The sequence below is a fragment of the Podarcis filfolensis genome (genome assembly GCF_964270895.1).
Source record: "Podarcis filfolensis genome assembly, chromosome: 4".
Taxonomy (NCBI): Eukaryota; Metazoa; Chordata; class Lepidosauria; order Squamata; family Lacertidae; genus Podarcis; species Podarcis filfolensis.
Window position 1 is genome coordinate 94634623 of NC_139607.1, and position 22877 is coordinate 94657499.

The 22877-nt window shown below is 47.7% G+C and overlaps 2 protein-coding genes and 1 long non-coding RNA gene across 9 annotated transcripts in view; 1 reads left to right on the forward strand and 2 right to left on the reverse strand.

Moving 5' to 3' along the window:
* USP35 (ubiquitin specific peptidase 35) overlaps positions 1 to 15251 on the reverse strand; it is a 48534-nt gene extending 33283 nt beyond the window's left edge. The window contains exons 1-2 of one of the 6 annotated variants that reach the window (XM_083609636.1): positions 15036 to 15251; positions 8390 to 8497 (exon numbers count right to left, since the gene is read on the reverse strand). In XM_083609636.1, coding sequence (XP_083465762.1) covers positions 8390 to 8410 — 21 coding nt within the window. In that variant the 5' untranslated portion in view covers positions 8411 to 8497; positions 15036 to 15251. Of the gene's footprint in view, positions 1 to 4587; positions 4736 to 6075; positions 6711 to 6876; positions 7090 to 8389; positions 8498 to 15035 lie in introns of those variants that run through there. The other 5 variants (XM_083609640.1, XM_083609637.1, XM_083609638.1 and 2 more) reach the window with 5 other exon arrangements.
* Positions 1 to 22877, reverse strand: part of LOC310760966 — a 95052-nt gene that overhangs the window by 44091 nt on the left and 28084 nt on the right. The gene's annotated exons all lie outside the window — the stretch shown is intronic.
* Positions 7232 to 22047, forward strand: KCTD21 (potassium channel tetramerization domain containing 21). Of its 2 annotated transcripts, XM_083610159.1 has the most exons (3): positions 7232 to 7419; positions 9645 to 9851; positions 17972 to 22047. In XM_083610159.1, exon 3 carries the CDS (start codon positions 18001 to 18003, stop codon positions 18781 to 18783), a length of 783 nt encoding a protein of 260 aa, XP_083466285.1. In that variant the 5' UTR covers positions 7232 to 7419; positions 9645 to 9851; positions 17972 to 18000; the 3' UTR covers positions 18784 to 22047. The 2 variants fall into 2 exon arrangements, with proteins under 2 accessions (XP_083466285.1, XP_083466286.1); XM_083610160.1 differs by lacking the exon at positions 9645 to 9851 and having other exon boundaries at positions 7239 to 7419.

Genomic DNA, 22877 nt, shown 5'->3' on the forward strand with positions numbered 1-22877 from the left:
AGCTTTTTCCACCCCCTTCCATTCTGCAGCAGCAAAGAAAAGAGCCAAGAGGAAATTTCAACCTGACCTCCCTGTCCTTCATCCCTTTTCCAAAGCCACCTCCTGCTCTGCCAGCCAAACTATTACATCACTGACTTTCTGCATCGTTGAGATTGCCAGGCAATCTGGATTCACTGAGACCTGCACCTTTGCTAAGCCCCCGATGCTCCAGAGGGAATAGTGAGCAACGCTGCTGGCTTAAACTCTTGGGAACTTTGTGGTGCTACAGAGGAGGAAGTGAGAAACATCTCAAGGGCCACATTCCCTTTGGGGCAGCGTTTCGGGGGCCGCAGGTCACTGCTGGGTGGGGCCAGGGGAGAAAGGGCTACGAATGCGAATTCTGATGCTGTTCAATAGGCTCGCTTCTACACAAAACGAGATACGGGAGCCAAAAGCACAAGGTAGGGGAAAGGAATGTTGGATTGTCCAGCGCACTTCTACACACCTTCAGACAACCCTCTCCAACCTGAATTCAGATAAACAAGAAGCATCATGAGAGTTCAAGGGGACATTCCAGTCAGGCAAAACCCCTTATGGAAGGTCGAAAGCAGGACTGGTGGCTCCAGAGGGTGTGTACATGGGGAAAGCCCTCGGGGGCAGATGGTGAGGTCCAGAGGTTCCCCACCCCTGACCTTGCAAGTTGAAGGTGCAGCTATGCAAACATGTTGTCGTTTTTGCCTGGTCAACAATCCTTGCAGATCTGTGGGGTTTTTAGTGCCCTCTCAAGTGACATGGTCTGGCCACTAAACCTTGGAAACCAGTGTGGGATCAATCAGCCTCATATAATCAAGATGCTTAACTCTAATTAATGCATGAAGGGGTTAAGACCATAGAGTGTAAGCTGTCCTGCCAGGCTTAGCTAGGTCACTCCTCCTACCAATCTCTTTGTTCCCTCTCTTCCACCATGTGAACCCTACCAGTAAGGGGGTTCTAACCAAGATGTGCCAAGCCACTGCGTGGCTTAAGCAAGCCATCTTTGTTTTTCTATACAAATAATTTAGAAACATTTACTATTTTACTGCAGGTCTTTTCTTGCTGCTGTATGGGAAAGCTCATGAATCTGACCTTTGAAGAGTTTGTAAGTAAACCATTTTTCAACTTGTCAAACGTGTGGTTTCTTTCTATGCTAAGAGAAGTGGGGACTTTGGAAGAAGGGGATATTTTAAAGGTCTCAACAGGCTATATTTCCACGCTTTACTTTGCTGCATGTTTTGTGATTTTAATTCTCTGCTGGGGTTCTCTCATTAAAGAGTACTTGCCCCGAAACCTAGCATTCCCCCCCCCCTTTAACCAACAAACAAGTTAAACCAACAAACAGCACATCCCAGAGTGGCCATACATTTGCACTCCAAAAGAGGAAACATCTACAGTAGTCTGTGCTTTTCAAATGTGACGCTCTGAAAGAAGGTTGCATGCAAAATTTATGATCGGGACTGTGGCATCGCCATTTCCCCTAGGCCTTATTCTGTGCCACTAACTGCAAAATGATGCACAAAGCTTAAAGAAAAACCTTTATTAATTTCCTCTCTCTTAATACCCTAGTAGAGTGTATAGGTTGTTAGGGGAGGGGTAGAACCTCTGGTGGGGGGCACATTTTGCTCCTTCTGGGTAGTCTGTCCACCTTTGGTCCTCACCCTGCACACAGCTCTCACCTGTGGCTCCTAAAAGCTGTCAGTATGTGATAGCAGCCACACTCTGGAATGGCTTCGACTGGCTGGCTAAACCAGGTGAGGGCAGCCGATGGTCTCAAACGCTCATTGAGTTAGGGCAGGGGTCAGCAAACCTTTTCATCAGGGGGCCGGTCCACTGTCCCTCAGACCTTGTGAGGGGCCGGACCATACAGTGGTACCTCTGGTTGCGAATGGGATCCATTCCAGAGGCCCGTTCACAACCTGAAAAGAACGCAACCCCCGTCTGCGCACAGGTGGGTTGCGATTCTCCACTTCTGCGCATGCGCGTGACGTCATTTTGCGCATCTGCGCATGCGCGAGTGGCGAAACCCAGAAGTAACCCATTCGGGTACTTCTGGGTTGCCGTGGGACGCAACCTGAAGCAAACGTAACATGAGGTATGACTGTATTTTGAAGGAAAAAATGAATGAATTCCTATGCCCCACAAATAACCCAGAGATGCATTTTAAATAAAGGCACACATTCCACTCATGTAAAAACACGCTGATTCCCAGACCGTCCACAGGCCGGATTTAGAAGGTGATTGGGCCGGATCAGGCCCCCGGGGGCCTTAGTTTGCCTACCCATGAGTTAGGGGTTTCCCTTGCAAGCAAAAACAAGCTCCAGAGGATTGAGCAGGCGAGACCAATAGTGGTTGGGTCCAACGATCAAAAAGGCAATGTCTGCCTGTACTGTTGAGGGAAGTGAAGGGTTTGTCAACCTGGGAAGGGAGCCCATCTAGGAGGAGGAAAACTTTGGCCCTAAACCTCTGCTGCCTTGTGGGATATCTTTGGGAGAAGAAAAGGCTCAGGAGGAACTGCTGCACAAATTCAGAGTGGAGTCTGTAAGACAGTTGAATGGCTCCTTGTACGCCTCCTTCCGGCAACTCCTGCAGCCAAGCTGGTGCCAAATATCTTGCTCTGCTTTCGTTTGGACCACATCAGTGAAGCTGAGAGGGGGGTCTTGTCGTCTGGGTAGCCCAGGACCTCCAGACATACTGCCCATGCTTTTAGCCCAGGGAGAACACTTCAGTGCTGTTAACACAGCTGTTTGACTTCAGCCCCGAGTCAACATAATAATAATAATAATAATAATAATAATAATAATAATAATAATAATAATTGATTCTGGGCAGCTTCCAACAAAGATTAAAAATACATTAAAATGTCACACATTAAAAACTTCCCTGAACAGGGCTGGCTTCAGATGTCTTCTAAATGTCAGGTAGTTGTTTATCTCTTTGACATCTGGTAGGAGGGCGTTCCACAGGGCGGGTGCCACTACCGAGAAGGCCCTCTGCCTGGTTCCCTGTAGCTTTGCTTCTCGCAGTGAGGGAACAGCCAGAAGGCCTTCAGAGCTGGACTTCAGCGTCCGGGCAGAACGATGGGGGTGGAGACACTCCTTCAGGTCTACTGGGCCGAGCCCATTTAGGTCTTTAAAGGTCAACACCAACACTTTGAATTGTGCTCGGAAATGTACTATTTTAGATCCACGGGATGCATTGTCTCCAACCTTAACTCAAGACAGATCATCCCATGCTTTCAGAATGTTTTACTTCACATTCTGTACGACTTTGTTCCCATTGCATTCCTTGACTACTGCCAACTTGTATTAAGGATTTTAATTTTAAAAAATTAGCAGTCTTCACACAATAAGGTTTTGCAAAAGGCAGACGCTTTCATAATACGCAAAAGGAGAGACGAGGCGTTCCTGAAAAATGACACCCACTTCCTTTGGGAGAAAGGGCAGGATATAATTGTAATATACGGACAATAAATAAAAATAAAACTGATTTCATATCATAACTCTGAGACAAAGAATTCACACTAGATCCATTTCCTCCTTTGCATCCTAGAAGCAGGGGCGGAGTTTCATGCTCTGGCACTGGGGGGGGGGAAGCAGACGGGGGTGGGGCTGCTGGTGCGCATCCCGGGGGCGGGGCCCGTGCCTGCGGGGGCGTGGCCCCCGGGGGGGCAGCCATGATGGCACCCCACCGGGATCACACTGCCTAGGGCAGTGCGCTCCCCTCGCACTCCTCTTCCTCCGCCAGTGCCTAGAAGGAAGGTTAGAATTTGAATCAAAAACTGAAGATCAACAATCCTGTGCACATTTTCTGTTTAATGGCATTGGCCCAGTATACCTGAAGGAGCGTCTCCGCCCCCATCGTTCTGCCCGGACACTGAGGTCCAGCTCTGAGGGCCTTCTAGCAGTTCCCTCACTGCCAAAATTGAGGTTACAGGGAACAAGGCAGAGGGCCTTCTCGGTGGTGGCGCCCACCCTGTGGAACGCCCTCCCATCAGATGTCAAGGAAATAAACAACTGTCTGACTTTTAGAAGACATCTGAAGGCAGCTCTGTTTAGGGAAGTTTTTAATGTTTGATGTTTTAAATACTTTGTTGGGAGCGGCTGGGGCAACCCAGTCAGATGGACAGGGTACAAATACAAGAAGAAGAAGAAGAAGAAGAAGAAGAAGAAGAAGAAGAAGAAGAAGAGGAGGAGGAAGGAGAAGGAGAAGTTAGGTCCCACAGTGATTCGGCTTTTCCCTCCCAAGCAAGTCTGCATATGATCACAAGTTTTTATTGCTACAATTTCTGAATAATCAATTTGCTTTGCCTCACAAAACCATCATTTTATTTCATCAAACAGACCTGGAAGAAATCTCTGCGGATTCCACAAACACAAGAAATGAAAAGGAGCGAATACGGAACACTTGCCCAACTTGAAATGAATGGATTTTATACCATAATTATATGACACTTCTGGCAAAGAGAAAGTGTGTATCATAAAAAAAGAGGGCGGGTATTTTGTTCAGTATAAAGCTGAGTACCAGATCTCAGAAATACCATAACCGTCATGCTGAATCGGGTCAAAGTCCTACCGCTCCCAGATTTATGTCTCCGGCAGTGTGCAGTCAAATGACTCAGAGAAGCCTACAAGTCAGGTATAATGGAAATGGCCAGTCTCAGTCCCTCTCTCTCTCTCTCTTACCCAGCTTGTGCCCAGTAATGACAGGTATACTGAGGCCCCTATTTACAGAAACACAATTTTAGTTAATATGGCCGATAGTCAATGGCAGACCTAGCCTTCATGAAAGCGCCCAAGTCATCTTAATAACAGCCATAACACCTATGCCAAGACAGTCAATAAGTTCAAAGTATGGTGGCTTCTTTTCTTTGGCTTACACTCATCTTCCCCAACCTGGTGCTCTCCAGATGTTTGGGACTGCAGCTCCAAGCTGGAGGACGCCCAGTGAACTTAAGAACAGTGGCATAGCGCGGGTTGCTGGTGCCCGGGGCAGGCAAGACACCAATAGCACCAGAAGGTACCCCCCCCCCCTGAGCTAAGCGGGGCCATGTCGCACGACCCACCCACCCATACAGAGTGGAGCCTGGCCAGCCAACGCAGCCCTTGGTGGGAGACTCATCCTGACACCCACGAAGAAGAGTGCTGGGCCGGGCTGCGCTGGGGTTGCCCACTGTGGGCTTTGCTGCTCTGCTGCCTTTGCCGGGGTAGAGTGAGGATCCCCCAAAAGCTAGCGCCTGCACGGGGGCACCTGGTTGCACCCCCTCAGAATTTTGAACCCAGGGCCATGGCCCCCAGGACCTCCCCGCTCCCCTAAACCATGCCACTGCTTGATCAGACCAATGGCCCATCTAATCCAGCACCCTCACAGGAGACTTGACTTACAGCTGGTGTTTGTACAGTGGTTAGTATCCCAGAGAGCGCTGGGTTCAAATCCCCACTCTTGTCACATAGCTCACTGGGGGAACCTTGCGCCAATCACTCTCTCTGCCCAACCAACCCACAAGATTATTGCAAGGATAAAACATACAGGTGCACATCTATTTCTTATTGCATTAACATCCTGACTTTCCTCCAATTTGCTCAAGGTGACACGCACTCCCCAATTCACAACAACCCTGTCAGGTAGGTTAGACAGAGACTAGAAGCCCAGTGAGCTTCAAGGCTGCGTGGGGATTTGAACCCCTGTCTCCCCGGTCCTAGTCTGACACTCTAACCACTACACTAGGCTACAGAACCTTTCACAATACTGTGCGCTCCTTAAAGAAATGGCAGAATGTAATAAATGCATGCATCTATTTACTGCACCACAACTGCACTTCTCGGATGGCTCTAATTCTGCAGCAGTTCTTATTACAGAAGTACGTGGTGGTGACAGAATGAAGAGAGCATAAATTTCAGTCTGAGTTAGCAACGAGGCAGCCTCACCACCGGCGTTCCCCCGGGACTTCTTCTTGCATCATGTCAATAAGCCTGACAACTTTTTTGTTTTTGCCAAGGGTTTGTTCTGCTGCAGGAACATTCCTCCATCTTTCCACACTTGCTATTCCCTCCGCGGACTCACCTGTCTCGCCAAAACCTGACCACACGGTTACTTGGTTCACAAGAGGGCGGCAGCCCCAGGGAAAGGGACGAGTGACCGGAACAAAAAATCAAGAACTGGTGCTCCAAAATCGGTTCCCAAAACCACATCTCGGCCTTGAAAGAGATGAAGTTCCTGCATTGCAGAGCGTTGGATTTGATGACCCTTTGGGTCCCTTCCGTCTCTACGATTCTAAGTCATCCTCCGGGGAAAAAAGAGCAGCACTGAGCATGTGCAGAGTGCATCTTAAGCAGCTAGAAGACAACATAGGGAGAGCGCAGCTGCATTAACCCAAAGATCGATGGTCACTTTCCCTGCCGGACCCCTCCGGAAAGACCACAAAGTGGGGGCAACAGGGCAACTGCCCTCTTCTGTCATTTGCCACCCAGCCTCAAGCACTCAGGGGTATACTGCCGCTAAACATGGCTAGCAGAGCCGCATCTAACCTCCATGAATTCAGCTGCGATCCCTGCATTGCGCGGGGTTGGTCTAGATGACCCGAGGGGTCCCTTTCCAACTCTACGAAGAAAGAGGGGTCAAAAAGAGGGGTTCGCACGGAGATTCTGAGTCGAGGAAGCGCCCCAAACCCGAAGGACCGGATGGGGCCACCCTGCGCCCGTTTACCTGGGAGCAATTTCCCCTCCCGCTTGCAAAAGCCAGCGGCGCTTCCTCGTAGGGGAACCTTCCGCACTGCACGCGCGCGTTACCATTGCGCAAAACGGGGAGGCGAGCAAGCAAGCAAACAAGCAAGCGACGGAGGAAGGGAGGCGGCCGTTCACTTACTTCTCTCTCCAGGTGCAGAAGACGCCGTTGCAAATAATAATAATAAGAGCAACGCCCCACTTTTCCTCCAGCGCCCCGCTTGCAAAAAAACAAACCAACCCAGACTTGGTGGTGCAGAGGGAAAGCGCCAGGAGCTGCTTTGCTGCAGCCGGCGCGCATCACCAGGGAACCACCTCCGGCTGCTCTGTGGGTTTGTTTTTCTCCCCCCCCCCTCCCCCCGAGTCACAATTCCAGGGCTGCGTCCCCTTTAACACCAGCTGATCGCCGGCCGCCTTTGCCCCGGAGCCAGCTGGGAGTTGTAGTCCCGTCCCCGGCCCGCGGCGCTGGCACCGGAGGCGCCCAGGAAATACAGTTCCCACGGAGCATTGCGGCCGGCTGGGGTTTCCCTTCGTCTCCTAGGCAGGGCAGATCCACCTCTCTCTCTCTCTTCCCCCCCTCCCCAGTCCACCCAGTCTTTCCCATCGTTTTTTTCCCCTCTCTCTCCCCTTCCCCACCCCAAAGAAGCATCTGCGACAGCGGTCCAGCAGGTGGGCAGCGCGACAGGTAAGTGATGCGAAAGAGCCAGGTGCTCCAAAGGGGGCGGAGGATGCTGGGGGAAGCCCTCCGATGAATGGGATGCTGGCTGGTCGCAGGAGAGATCAACAGAGGGATCCCAAAGGCTGGGCCCCTCAGATGCATGCCTTTGGCTCAAGGTTCATGATACACCTTGATGGGGTTTTTGGTTTGTTTGTTTGTTTGGGGAGGGGGGGCCTTTAAAACCCAGATGGCTCAGAAGTCGCATTTCTAAGAAAACTGTCGGAAAGTTCCTCTGGCTCTAGGGAAAGGAGAGCTGCATCTGTTGAGTTTCCGCCTGTCAGGCAGTTAAAGGTGACAAGGTAGCAGACGTGTGCCAGGTCCTTTTCCGGTTTGACTTTGTCCTTCCACTTTGGTACCCAAAGGTGCTCCCAAGCCGACCGCGTATACACGCTTACATAAACTGTTGATATCAAGGCAACATGTCCGTATCTAAACGTCTTCCAACATTATGTACAAGTTTGTAAACCGCTCTTAAATTATACAGAGCAACAAGGCCCCTACACAACAGTAAAAGGTATATTCGTATTATTTCCCCCACTGTAAGTTATCTTACAATAGTCAATAAAAGGACCCAGCTCTATTACAAAGTCTGCTGTCATCCCAAAATCGTTGTTTTTAGACTTTGTGCTGTCTGATCATTTTTTTTATTCAATCTCTGCATGCAAACACCTTTACTTTTCTCCAGATCTTTGCAGTACTTATTTCTGCTCTAAGTTACTGAGATCGTTTAGATGTGTGTTTGCGTAGAGACATAAAAATATACCCATTTATAACCTAGACTCTCTTCTTTCTTTCTTTACTCATTATAGGGAGTTGTGATAGTCCAGTGACTAGAGAGATGGCCTTGGAAGTTTGAAACACAATTTTATGCCACAGCTTTAGCTGTGAAGGTGACCGGGGGCTTTGGGGTCAGTCACTATTTTTCTGCCTAACCTACCTTGCAAAGTTGTTCTTGCATGAAAATGCCATCTGCTTTGGAGGAGAGGCAGACAGGCAGGCCATGAATGAGACATAAATAAACCCTCTGCAGTAGACCGTATTATTTCTGTTTTGGAGAAGGGAAACCATGATTAAAAAATGCCCAGAGCCTCTCAGCAATTTTCATTGCCGAGGTGGGACTGAGATCCAGGTCTCTCATTCTGCTCACAACACCATCCTAACTCTAGGGAGAGACCAGCTCATTTGTACAACATCCATCTCACATGCAGAAGCCCCCAGGTATCTCCTGTTTTGAAAAAGGAATTGGATAACAGGTAATGTGAAAGAACCTTCTCACACGTACTACTGTCAAGTCAGATTTCCCCATCTTATATTTGTGCAGCTGGTTACTCCTGCCTAAGATTAGAACCGGCATCCCCAACCTTCAGCCCTCCAGATGTTTTGGACTACAATTCCCATCATCCCTGACCACTGGTCCTGTTAGCTAGGGATGATGGGAGCTGTAGTCCCAAAAACATCTGGAGGGCCGAGTTTGCCTATGCCTGGGTTAGAGGGTTGGATTAGGACATGCATCCCCAACCTTTGGCCCTCCAGATGTTTTGGACTACAATCCCCATCATCCCTGACCACTGGTCCTGTTAGCTAGGGATCATGGGAGTTGTAGGCCAAAACATCTGGAGGGATGCAGGTTGGGGATGCCTAAGTTTAGAACCTTAGATTTGTCCCTACTGAAATGCATTTTGTTACTAAGTTTTGGCCCAGTTCACCAATCTTTTCAGGGCATCTTGTATTCAAATTCTGTCTTCTGCGGTGTCATCTGCCAATTGGATGAGCATCCCCTCAATTCCTGCTTCCAAGTCATTTATAAAGCCGTTGAACAACAACGCCCCCTGGACAGAACACTGCAGCACCTCCATTTGTCACTTTTTCCCAGGATGATAAAAGGAACCATTAGTGAGTGGTCTTTGGGTTTGGTCAGTAAACCAACTACAAATCAACCTAACAGTTACCTCGTCCAGCTCATATTTTACCAGCTTTAACAGGAGTATATCATGGAGGACTTTGTCAAGGTCTGAAATCAAGATACACTATGTCCACAGCATTCCCCTGATCCACCAAGTTTGTATCTCTATCAAAGCTTGTAACTCTATCCTCTGGCATGACTTGTTTTTGAGAAACCCATGCTGCGTCTTAGTAATCAAGGCATCCTTTTATAAGTGCTCACAGACCGACCACTCAATTATCTGTTCTAGGACTTCTCCTGGTATTGACATCAAGCTGATCTCTCGCTAGTTATCAGGATCAACACTGGCCTATCTCTAGTCTCTAGTCTGCAGAAACCTCACCTGTTCTCCAAGAATTCTCGAAGATTGTAAACAGAGGCTCTGAGATTATATCCGCAAGTTCCTTTAGTACCCTTGGGTGCCGCTTGGGTGGAGATTTGAATTTGTTTATAGTAGGTACGTGTTCCCTTCTCTCTTTCACCCAATAGCATTTCTCTGTCTTCTCCATGCAGAGGACCTACTGCTTGCTTGTTCTTCCACTTGCTTTGAACATATCTGAAGAAACCTTCTTCTTATTATTATTAACCTTTTTTGAAAGTCTGAGCTCATTCTGAGCTTTAGCCCTCCTGACCTTCTCCCTGCGACTGTTTGCTGTTTGCATAGTAGTACAATGAAGTCGGACGTGGGTGGCGCTGTGGGTTAAACCACAGAGCCTAGGGCTTGCCAATCAGAAGGTCGGTGGTTCGAATCCCCACGACGGGGTGAGCTCCCGTTGCTTGGTCCCTGCTCCTGCCAACCTAGCAGTTCAAAAGCACATCAAAGTGCAAGTAAATAAATAAGTACCGGTCCAGCGAGAAAGTAAACGGCGTTTCCGTGCGCTGCTCTGGTTTGCCAGAAGGGGCTTAGTCATGCTGGCCACATGACCCGGAAGCTGTACGCCGGCTCCCTCGGCCAATAAAGCGAGATGAGTGCCGCAACCCCAGAGTCGGTCACGACTGGACCTAATGGTCAGGGGTCCCTTTACCTTTACAATGAAGTCATAAATGCACTTCTGTGAGGAGGGAATTTCATTGTTTAGGGGCCGCTACAGAGAAGCCCCTGAGCCTTGCTACACCCACTACCACCACCTAGATCCTGCAGGGGCAGCAAAATTACCAAGAGGATTCTCTCTGCAGATCTTAACACACAAGAGGATCTGTAGGGAGGGAGAAGGCCTTTCAGATATTTGGAGCTTAAGTCATTTAGAACTTTTAAACACTAATGGGATACTGCCAGGTTACATGTAACAGGTGAGGGTAAAGATGCTCTGTCTGAGATGATGAAGCGATGTTCCTAGTCAGAGTAGGAAATAGTAGCTAATAGTCTGACAACTTCTTCTATCTTAGGGAGAAAGAGGGATGCTATACTTTCTGACAGATCTGTTTCAATATGACTTTTTTTCTGCTGGGTCCACATTAGAATTTCTTCTAAAGGCGAAGTTGTTGAAAGCCAAGATAATCGCAAGACCTGAGCTGCACGCAAAGCCTTTTGCATCACCTCAGCTCCTTGGGAAGATGAATGCAGCTAGACCAGGCTTGTTAGAGGCTGTTGTTGTTTAGCCGTTTAGTCGTGTCTGACTCTTCGTGACCCCCTGGACCAGAGCACGCCAGGCACTCCTGTCTTCCACTGCCTCCCGCAGCTTGGTCAAACTCATGCTGGTAGCTTCGAGAACAGGACCTTGGTCGGCAAGGTGATGTCTCTACTTTTTAAGATGCTGTCTAGGTTTGTCATTGCTTTTCTCCCAAGAAGCAGGCGTCTTTTAATTTCGTGACTGCTGTCACCATCTGCAGTGATCATGGAGCCCAAGAAAGTAAAATCTCTCACTGCCTCCATTTCTTCCCCTTCTATTTGCCAGGAGGTGATGGGACCAGTGGTCATGATCTTCGTTTTTTTGATGTTGAGCTTCAGACCATATTTTGCGCTCTCCTCTTTCACCCTCAATAAAAGGTTCTTTAATTCCTCCTCACTTTCTGCCATCAAGGTTGTGTCATCTGCATATCTGAGGTTGTTGATATTTCTTCTGGCAATCTTAATTCCGGCTAGGGATTCATCCAGCCCAGCCTTTCACATGATGAATTCTGCATATAAGTTAAATAAGCAGGGAGACAATATACAGCCTTGTCGTACTCCTTTCCCAATTTTGAATCAATCAGTTGTTCCATATCCAGTTCTAACTGTAGCTTCTTGTCCCATGTAGAGATTTCTTGTTAGAGGCAAGGTAAAATTAAATTTAGGTTGCCACGATCTCTGCACTTAATTGAGAGTAAGCTTGGCTGAATTCACGGAAACTTCCTTCTGAGAAATCATGATTGGAATCGGGCCAGGGGGCAGACCCTGACGGCTGAACCAGTTTTTTAGTTTTTGTGTCTGAGGGCAGACAGCAATTGGTAAATCATCTGTTAATACACGGCTGGTTCCTTTTATCTAAGAGCACCAACCTGGATTACCTATGATCTTATCTTTAAAGGTAGGACTGGTTTTAAGGGATTAAAGGTATAACGAGATGGGGCCAAAAATATCAGACAGGATATGTGCAAATATACCTTGATTAGCTGCGCCTTGCCTTACGATACAACCCCAAAGATAAACACGGAGATATTTTGGAAGGAAGGTTTTTTTTAGGGCGGGTTTTAAAGTGTGGTTGAGGCTGCATTGGCTTTAATGTTGCTTATGTATTTACATGTCTAACCCTCTTTTGTACACCCCAGGGCTCAGGGGGAACTTACATCAACGCCTGCAGGTTGTTTCTGCAGGTGGCACTTCCGTAACAAGGCTTTTGACAATTTGACATCCTCCAGATGTCTTGAACTGCTACTACAACTCCCATCAGCACCAGAAGCCATGGCCAGTGGTGGTGTCAGGGATGCTGGGAGTCAGTCCAGCAATATCTGGAGTGCCACAGGTTACTCACCTGGTTTGCACTGACTGACAATGACTCCAGGGATTTCAGAACATAGGAATATACAGTCACACCTTGTTTTTCGAGCAGTTAGTTCTCGAACATTTTGACTCCCAAACCCTGCAAACCCAGAAGTGAGTGTTCTGGTTTGCGAACTATTTTTGAAGCCAAACATCTGATGTGGCTTCCGATTGGCTACAGGAGCTTCCTGCAGCCAATCAGAAGTTGTGCTTTCGTTTCCGAATGTTTTGGAAGTTGAATGAACTTCCAGAAAGGATTCCGTTCGACGTCCAAGGAACAACTGTAGTAAGAGTCTTCTGTATCCAGCCATTCGCCCTTGCCCTCCAACATTTCTCTCCTAAAGGAGGGACTTCTTCTTCTTCTTCTTCTTCTTCTTCTTCTTCTTCTTCTTCTTCCTCCTCCTCCTCTTCTCCTTCTTCTCCTTCTTCTTCTTCTTCTTCTAAACCCCACCCATCTGACTTGGTTGCCCCAGCCACTCTGGGTGGCTTCCAACATATATAAAAATATACTAAAATGTTAAACTTCAGATAACTATATGCATACAAGTCTCATTCCTTTGCACTGTGCTATGGCTCTTTCATAGTTTTTCCTATGTAGACAAGCACAAAATCGTCCCCCAAGTTAGCCATCACTCCACACAGAGAGTATCCTTGCTTCAGGTTAAATACAGAACGGCTCTGACCAGTTGTTTGACATTTTTTCAAGGTCAGTTAAGCCCCTGCTTTGCAGATAGTTATTTAAAAACAAAGGGGGTGGAATTTGCGCAGGAGCAAAAGTTCATCAGCGCAGCCACTTGTTTCAAAGCTGGGCCGTTGGGTCGGACCACAAGCTCAGAGCAGGTCAAGGAAGCAAATATCCACATAGGACTCAAAGGTCCTTCACCAGTGACCTTTGACTCATATGTGCACCAACATTCTTCACCCAAGGGGGCCAGTTTCCTACCTGTGATTCAGTTCTCCTCCAGGTATTATGTAGGCCTCAAGTCAGGGATGGCTAAACGTCAGTATACCTAAAGGAGCGTCTCCACCCACATTGCTCAGCCCAGACACTGAGGTCCAGCTCCGAGGGCCTTCTGGCAGTTCCCTCACTGCAAGAAGTGAAGCCACAGGGAACCAGGCAGAGGGCCATCTCGGTAGTGGCGTCCACCCTGTGGAACGCCCTCCCACCAGATGTCAAGGAGATAAACAACTACCTGACTATTAGAAGACATCTGAAAACAGCCCTGTTTTGTGAAGTTTTTAAATGTTTGGTGTTTTATTATGTTTTTATATTTTGCTGGAAGCTGCCCAGAGTGGCAGCCAGATGGGTGGGGTATAAATATTATTATTAATATTATTATTACTACAGTGGTACCATAGTTCTTGAACTTAATCCATTCCGGGAGTCTGTCCGACTCTCGAAACGGTTTGAAAACCAAGGCGCGGCTTCCGATTGGCTGAAGGAGCTTCCTGCACTCAAGCAGAAGCAGCGTCAGATGTTTGGCTTCCGAAAAGCGTTCACAAACCGGAACACTTATTTTCTGGTTTGCAGCGTTCAGGAGCTGATTTCTTTGGCAACTAAGCTGCTCAGGAACTAAGGTTCCACTGTATATGCCTCTTAATTATGCACCAGCATAATGGCATTTTGTCCCCTTGGCAATGGGCACCTATTATTTTGCGCTTCAGAGGCTTAACAACAACTCAGGTCGTCTCCAGCTGAATTGTTGTTTAGAAGTTTACGGCTGATACAACATACAATGAAGGGTTTTTATGATTTCTAATTTTCTTCAATGATCGGTCTTACATATTTTTACATGCCTTTCCTCGCCACTTAGATACTTTCCTTTGAGCAGTATACGCATTTTTCACATTGTTTTATTTATTTGTTATTTGTTCATTTATTAATCGCTTCCTCTAAAACATTTAGAAGCAATTTAACAATAAAAGCATAAACAAAGCAAATATCAGACCCAACTTCCCATAAGAGGCATCTATCTGTTTGGTCACTGTGAGAATTAGATGGTGGACTACCTTCTTAGGAATATATGGCTGACCACTATTGGACACAGCTACATTAGTTTTTGGGACGCGGGTGGCGCTGTGGGTTAAACCACAGAGCCTAGGGCTTGCCGATCAGAAGGTCGGCGGTTCGAATCCCTGTGATGGAGTGAGCTCCCGTTGCTCGGTCCCTGCTCCTGCCAACCTAGCAGTTCGAAAGCACGTCAAAGTGCAAGTAGATAAATAGGTACCACTCCGGCGGGAAGGTAAACGGTGTTTCCGTGCGCTGCTCTGGTTCGCCAGAAGCGGCTTAGTCATGCTGGCCACATTACCCGGAAGCTGTACGCCGGCTCCCTCGGCCAATAAAGCGAGATGAGCGCAGCAACCCCAGAGTCGGTCACGACTGGACCTAATGGTCAGGGGTCCCTTTACCTTTTACATTAGTTTTAAATGTGTTATAACACCATGACACCAGATGGCGCTGTAGAGTTCGATCCTTTGCTAATGTGATTTCCCATTATGATCTTTGCAACGTGTTTTCCCAAAACGTTTTTTTTAATGTGTCTAGATCCAGCCTTAGAATGCAGACGGAAAACTTGTGCTCATCCAGCAAAACAGTTCTTGCATTTCTTATCCCTCATGTTTCCCTTGACACCCTAACTGGCTTACTCCCTTCAAGATCACTCTTTGCGCAAATGGTCTTACCTCATGGATGGGTCGGTGAAATGGTCTTTCCAGCCTCAAATCTCACCTGACGCAGTGAATAAAGAGTCGTGGGGAAAGGCCCGTCCACGCAGCCAACTGTTATTCTTCTCTTCCATAACATGCAAGGGTTCAGCACGCCGTGTCATAATGGATTAAAGAGGGTCTGAAAGTTCTGACTCCTAACACACCTTTCTGTAACCTGGTACAGTGGTACCTTAGTTCTCAAACTTAATCTGTTCCGGAAGTCTGTTCCAAAACCAAAGCATTCCAAAACCAAGGCACACTTCCCATAGAAAGTAATGCAAAACAGATTAATCCATTCCAGACTCTTAAAAACAACCCCTAAAACAGCAATTCAACATGAATTTTACTAACGAGACCATTGATCCATAAAATGAAAGCAATAATCAGTGTGCTGTACTATAAAATAAATAAGTCAGTATTGTAGATAAAAAAATTTTTAAAAAAATTTCTTACCTGCACTGATGATAGTCGTCGTTTGGATTGGGGGGCTTTAATCCATTTCCACAGTCACACAATCAATCAATCAATCAATCAGTAGCTGAACTGGGTTCCACATAGTCACAAAAACAGATTAACCGAAAAACCCTCAAAAACACAGAATACATACCATAAACAAAAGCACCAAACTTAATCCGTTCCGGAACTTTGTTTGACTTCCGAAATGTTTAAAAACCAAAGCACAGCTTCTGATTGGTGCAGCCGCCCCTGAAACAATAGCCGACAGCCACATCGGACGTTCGGCTTTTGAAAAACGTTAGAAAACCGGAACACTTACTTCCTGGTTTTTCGTGTTTGAGAACCAAGGCATTTGAGAACCAAGGCCCCTAAGTAGGGTCCTCAGATTGTCATTGTACTCCAACACCCATCAGTCCCAGCCAAGATGGGGTGATGGGAGTTTCGTTAGCAAATTTCTCTTCCTTTCTTCCTGACATGTATACCCCACAAGAGCTCAAGGCAGCATACGTGGTTTTCATTCCTCTGTTTCATCCTCACAATAACCCTGTGGGTGAGGATTTGAACCCAGGTCTCCCAAGTCCTAGTGTGACTTTCTAACTACGCTGGCTTTGTGCTGATTAATAAATTAGCAGACGTTGTAAAGGTACCTTGTCTCCAAATGGTATCTGCTCTCGGCAGAAGACCTAGTGGTAGACTTGAGTGCAGCTTCTTGAATTTACAGCCCTGAGATTTCCAACGGGAAAATTGTCGTTGACTTTGAGGCAAACTGGCATTCAAGGCTGATGACCAGTTACTACGGGTCTCCATTTCCCTGTACCCAAGAACTCATTCACACAAATTCATACCATCAGATGATTTCCTCTTCACTGCGTTACTCAGAAGTTGGAAGCCTGGTGACATCTGAATGTGCAAAGTAGCTATGCTGAAAAGTGTTGTTTTCTGGAGACGTAGAAGTTCTACCTGTGGGAGTTTTGTTCTCACTTGCAAGCCGACACTGAAAGCTGCAGTTACGATCTTGCACGTGGGAACCAAACAGTGGGTCCTCAGGTTGTTTGACACTGGAACGGTCTCCCTCCTTGGGAGGTTTTTAAGCAGAGGTTGGATGGGCATCTGTCCTGGATTCTTTACCTGAGATTCCCAACTCTATGATTCTATAATACTAGGTGCTAGTTGTTGTTGTTGTTTAGTCGTGTCTGACACTTCATGACCCCATGGACCAGAGCACGCCAGGCACTCCTGTCTTCCACTGCCTCCCGCAGTTTGGTCAAACTCATGCTGGTAGCTTCGAGAACACTGTCCAACCATCTCATCCTCTGTCATCCCCTTCTCCTTGTGCCCTCCATCTTTCCCAACATCAGGGTCTTTTCCAGGGAGTCTTCTCTTCTCATGAGGTGGCCAAAGTATTGGAGCCTCAGCTTCAGGATCTGTCCTTCCAGTGAGCACTCAGGGCTGATTTCCTTCAAAATGGATAGATTTGATCTTCTTGCAGTTCATAGGACTCTCAAGAGTCTCCTCCAGCACCATAATTCAAAAGCATCAATTCTTCGGTGATCAGCCTTCTTTATGGTCCAGCTCTCACTTCCATACATCACTACTGGGAAAACCATAGCTTTAACTATACAGACCTTTGTTGGCAAGCTGATGTCTTTGCTTTTTAAGATGCTGTCTAGGTTTGTCACTGGACAAACGCCATGGACAAAGACAACAGGTACTACTACAGGTGTGCAAAGCCCTAATCAGCTTCCAAAATAAGAAGAGTTTGGATTTGATATCCCGCTTTATCACTACCCTAAGGAGTCTCAAAGCGGCTAACATTCTCCTTTCCCTTCCTCCCCCACAATAAACACTCTGTGTGGTAAGTGAGGCTGAGAGACTTCAGAGAAGTGTGACTGGCCCAAGGTCACCCAGCAGCTGCATGTGGAGGAGCGGGGAAGCGAACCCGGTTCACCAGATTACGAGTCCACCGCTCTTAACCACCACACCACACTGGCTCTCAAAAGATCATTTCACCCCTTAGATACCCAACCGGCTATTGTGCTCTGCAGGAGAAGACTTCCTGCTGATACTGTCAGGGACTGGCTGGAGACTGAGGAGCGGTGGCTAGGCAAACTGAGGAGTGGGGCACTGGGGGAAAGGGGGTTAGAAGCTGACGGAAGAAGGGATCTGGGGGAGACATAACAGCCAGGAGACAAGAGTCAGGCAGGATCAGCTGGAGGGTTGGAGAGTGAGGAGCAGGTCCAGGAGGACGAGAGGGATGGGTCCTTCTGGTGGAGAATCAAGGGCTTTCACACCTCCTCCTCCTCCTCCTCCTGTTCCTTTACCTCTCCTGTTCCACCAAAAGAGGGTTGAAGGGGGAGGTAAATGGAAGAATTTTAATGCACTCAAGCTTCTCCCCCTTCCAAAAAAAAAAACCCAAAACCACCCCTAAATGATGCATATGCTTCCTTCCATCCCAGATCTGCTCCGGACATCCCTTCCTCCCACCATGTCAGAGCCTATAACGCTAAACGTTGGTGGGAAGCTGTACACAACATCGCTGTCCACCTTAACCAGCTTCCCAGACTCCATGCTGGGTGCTATGTTCAGCGGGAACCTGCCAACCAAGAGGGACAGCCAAGGCAACTGCTTCATCGACCGGGACGGCAAGGTTTTCCGCTACATCCTCAACTTCCTGAGAACCTCCCACCTGGACCTCCCAGAGGACTTCCAAGAAATGGGCCTGCTCCGCCGAGAAGCAGATTTCTACCAGGTCCAGCCGCTGATTGAGGCCCTGCAGGAGAAGGAGGTGGAGCTCTCTAGGGCGGAGAAGAACGCCATGCTCAACATCAGCTTGGACCAGAGGACTCAGACGGTTCACTTCACCGTCCGGGAAGCTCCCCAGATCTACAGCTTGTCCTCTTCCAACATGGAAGTGTTCAACGCTCACATCTTCAGCACCTCCAGTTTGTTCCTCAAACTTCTGGGCTCCAAACTCTACTACTGTTTCAACGGCAACCTGTCCTCGATCTCCAGCTACCTGCAGGATCCCTACCACGTGACCTTGGATTGGGTTGCCAGCGTGGAAGGGCTGCCGGAAGAGGAGTACACCAGGCAGAACTTAAAGAGGTTGTGGGTCCTGCCAGCCAAGAAGCAGATCAACAGTTTCCAGGTGTTTGTAGAGGAGGTACTGAAAATCGCCATGAGCGATGGCTTCTGCGTCGACTCCTCTCACCCGCACGCCTCGGATTTTATGAACAATAAAATTATCCGGCTAATACGGTACAAGTAGGCGGGGCCTCTTCACCCCCCGTTCCGCTACACATAGCAACGATGCGCTGAGGTTCGTGTTTGGACACGGGTTTCCCTTTCCGAGCCCACTTCACGAATCGTGCGCTAATAACCTGAATTACGAAGCTAGTTTTCTGCTTAACAGACTAACCAGTGTATGTCGAAACTCCAGATTAGGGATGTGTGACAGATTGGTTTGTGGGCCAGGTGGTAGCAGGGGCTGAGGAAGATCTCTGGTTCCATGTCAACCAATTGCCTTTCTTCTAAGATGCATCATCGGGAAGGGACGAATCTCTTCCTGTGGGCACCGGCAATGACATCAGCACCGGGGGCATTATGTACTGCCTTTGTTTGCCCCCCTTGCATGTTCGATGCTATATTGTGCCCGGCGAGGAAGAGGCAGAAAGGGCAAGGGAGGGGGAATGTTGATGGATAAATCTGTTTCCCAAACGACACAATGCCAGAATGAAGCTGTTCATCCCTTATCTGTGGGGTTGACAGGACAAAATAGCAATATTGAACTGTTTACACAGAGACTGGGAGTTGTGAATAGATCCCACATTTTGTTTAATGACGGGTGACTCATCATTTTAACCTCTCTGCCTCATTTTTCCCACTGGGAAGAGACTTGTGCAATCTTAACTTACTATAAAGGGCAGCCGAGCGGCTAAAGGCGGTTAAGGATGTCTGTGTTTGTGCAAGAGCTGGAGGATTCGGGGCGAGAGAGACTTTCTGACCCGAGCAGGGCATGATAGCCATTGGAGGTGATTCCCTCCTCGGTCATATTATAACGTCTCTGGCACGTAGATAGGAAATTGCCCTAGTTTCCCCAGTGCAGCAGTTTGCCTCCATGCTGTCACTGTTTCCTTTAATGTGATTGGCCAGTTGTAAGATTCAAACGGTCTGAAGAGGCGGCCTCCGGGATATTTGGGGCTTTTGCCTGCAGTACAAAATGGAGCATGGCTTCATGGTACTAGGCTAGTGGGGGGTATCTGTCTCTGCTAGCTGGCTGCTAGGTAGAAGGTTCTGCATGCAGAAGGTTCCAGGTTCGGTCCCCAGCACCTGCAGATAGGACTGGGAATATCCCCAACTGAAGTGCCACTGCTGGTATGTGTGGATGATACCGCGCTAGGGAAACAAATGGTCTTGGTAAAACGCCAGCTTCCTATGACCCTGTTTGTTCCAAAGGAGAAAGGAAGCATCTGAAAACTGCCTAGCATCTATGTGGAGAGTGCAGCTAACAGGCACTAGACAAATGCAAGATCATGGAATCATAGAATTGCAGAGTTGGAAGGGACCATGTGGGTCATCTAGTCCACCCCCCAACTGTGGGTCTCAAACCAATAACCCTGAGATTAAGAGCTACATGGCTCAGGGCTGAGCTACATGGCTTAGGGCCATGATATCTCCTTCCAGCGTTTCCAGAACCAGCCAGCAAACGGAGCATTTTGCAGCTGGTTACCCCAGCACTCGTAATAATAATAATTTATTACTTATACACTGCCCATCTGCCTGGGTACCCTAGCCACTCTGGGCAGCTCCAAACAAAATATTTAAAACACAATAAAACATCAGACATTAAAAGCTTCCCTAAACAGGGCTGCCTTCAGATGTCTTCTAAAAGACAGACAGTTGTTTATTTCCTTGAGATCTGATGAGAGGGCGTTCCACAAGGCAGATGTCACTACCAAAAAGGCCCTCTGCCTGGTTCCCTGTAACTTGGCTTCTCACAGTGAGGGAACTGCCAGAAGGCCCTCGGCGCTGGACCTCAGTGTCCGGGCTGAACGTTGGGGGTGGAGACGCTCCTTCAGGTCTACTGGGCCGAGGCCGTTTAGGGCTTTGAAGGTCAGCACCAACACTTTGAATTGTGCTCGGAAACGTACTGGGAGCCAATGTAGGTCTTTCAAGACCGGTGTTATGTGGTCCCGGCGGCCACTCCCAGTCACCAGTCTAGCTGCCGCATTCTGGATTAGTTGTAGTTTCTGGGTCACCTTCAAAGGTAGCCCCACGTAGAGCGCATTGCAGTAGTCAGATTGAGAAAGGGTGTTGGACACGGACGGACAGCGATTCTCCTCAGAGCAAAAAGAAAAAAGCATGAAGGGGCCTAGGTTTAGATCAGGCCTGCACAACTTGTGACACCCTCACCCCCAAAGAGAACATAGCTCACTAGCCACATGCTTCATTTGGAGTTGATTGTATTCCTGCATTCCAGGGGGTTGGACTGGATGACCCCCGGTGTCCCTCCCAACTCTGCAATTCTATTATTTATTCATTTGAGGCGGCAATCCCACTCACACTTATCTGGGAGTGAGCCCACTGAACACAGCAGGGACTTAACTTCCGAATAAACGTGCGTAGGAGGGCGCTGTTAGGGATTTACTGCCCATCTTTTGCAAAAGTCTCTGGAGGGCTTAACGAAAAAATAAATATATTTCATAATGGAAAGCAGTAGAAGCAACAGAGCAGCAGATTGTTTTAAAGCCATAGCGACTAAAATGCACGAAAGCAATTAATAAAAGCAGGGAGTGTTTCTAGGGAATGGGTGCCTATGGCCAGGTTATCTCTCTCTAGGAAGGCATGCAACTGATGCCAGTACTGGTAGCTAATAATAATAATAATAATAATAATAATAATAATAATAATAATAATTTATTTGTACCCCATCCATCTTATTGGGCAGCTTCCAGCATATATGAAAACATTTAATAATAATAGTATGGTACCCTACTCTTGTTGTTGGACTACAACTCCCATCATCCCTGGCTATCAGCCATACTTCCTGGGGCTGTAAATCATAGTCCAACAGTGATCTTGGTCCCCTGGCCAATGGTATAACAGCAGAGTGGGCAGTCAGGATAGACGGAGCTTGCCTCAGGATGGACCAAAGATGTCTGTAGGAAATTGGTTGCAATCATTGTAAAAACATCTGACTTTTTTGTGCACAAAAACTGGTCCTGTAAAAACTCTTTTGAGATTTCAGTTCACCACTTCTTGGAAAGAATTCAGAGCCAGGTAGAGGGTGACTTTGAAATCTGCTTCATCGGGATGCCAAAGTGACCCTTTGAAAGGTGTCCTTAGATGTTGACACTCAATGCTCTGTGGGGGATTATTACGAATGGCGTTCAGTTCTGCAATAAATGCCAAACTCCATGACAGATCCTGTAAAGACATCTTATTGCAGAGTTACAGGGTCTTTGGGACTCTCTCTAAAAGCATATTGGGTTTAACAGATGTTTATAATAAATCTGCTTGTTAACTTTAGAAACACGCCTCTGAGAATTCCGCATGTGTGTCTGGGCTTGGTTTATGACGGATCGCAATATCCCACAGGTAGTTATTGCATGACAAAAGTAGAAAATGGAGCATGACCTCTGTCCTCACCCCACCCCCAAGTTGCATGGCCCCCATTGACTAAAAGGGCGATGAAATTTGTTAAAGAGCATTTTTCAGACACAGAGACTGGCATGGCGGCTCGTTACAGATAGACTTTGGTTTTCTATGCATCGGGGCGGGTGGCATTGTTATCATGTTGAACAACATTGCCTTTCCATTAAACTGACATCTAGGATAGATGACTGTAATAAATTGTACATATGGGTCTGTCTTTGGAGAGTCTCCAGAAAACTGAAGTTAGTTCCGAATGCAGTCCGTGCAACACTAACTGTAAACAGCCCTATGATGTTTGGATAAATCAGACAATAGGAATATTATCTGGGCATACAATAGTGCAATTTATATATTTATATAAATAGTGAATTTATATACAGTAATACCTCCACGAATGTCCACCTTGTCAAGCATCTGTTCCGGCAAACGTCCGCGGCAAACCCGGAAGTACCAGAACAGGTTACTTCTGGGTTTGCCACTTGCGCATGTGCAGAAGCGCAAACCGCTCCGCGTGTGCACAGACGCGGTGCTTTTTCCTGCATCCTTTTCGGCTAGCGGCCGGGGCTCTGGAACGCATCCCAGTTGCAAAACAAGGTATGACTGTACCACCCTATACCCGGACACTGAGCCTCTTGGGATCGCTGATCAGAAGGTCGGCGGTTCAAATCCCCGCGACAGGGTGAGCTCCCGTTGCTCGGTCCCTGCTCC

Coding starts and splice junctions, on each gene's coding strand:
- KCTD21 (XM_083610159.1), top strand. CDS start 18,001: ATGTCAGAGCCTATAACGCTAAACGTTGGTGGGAAGCTGTACACAACA.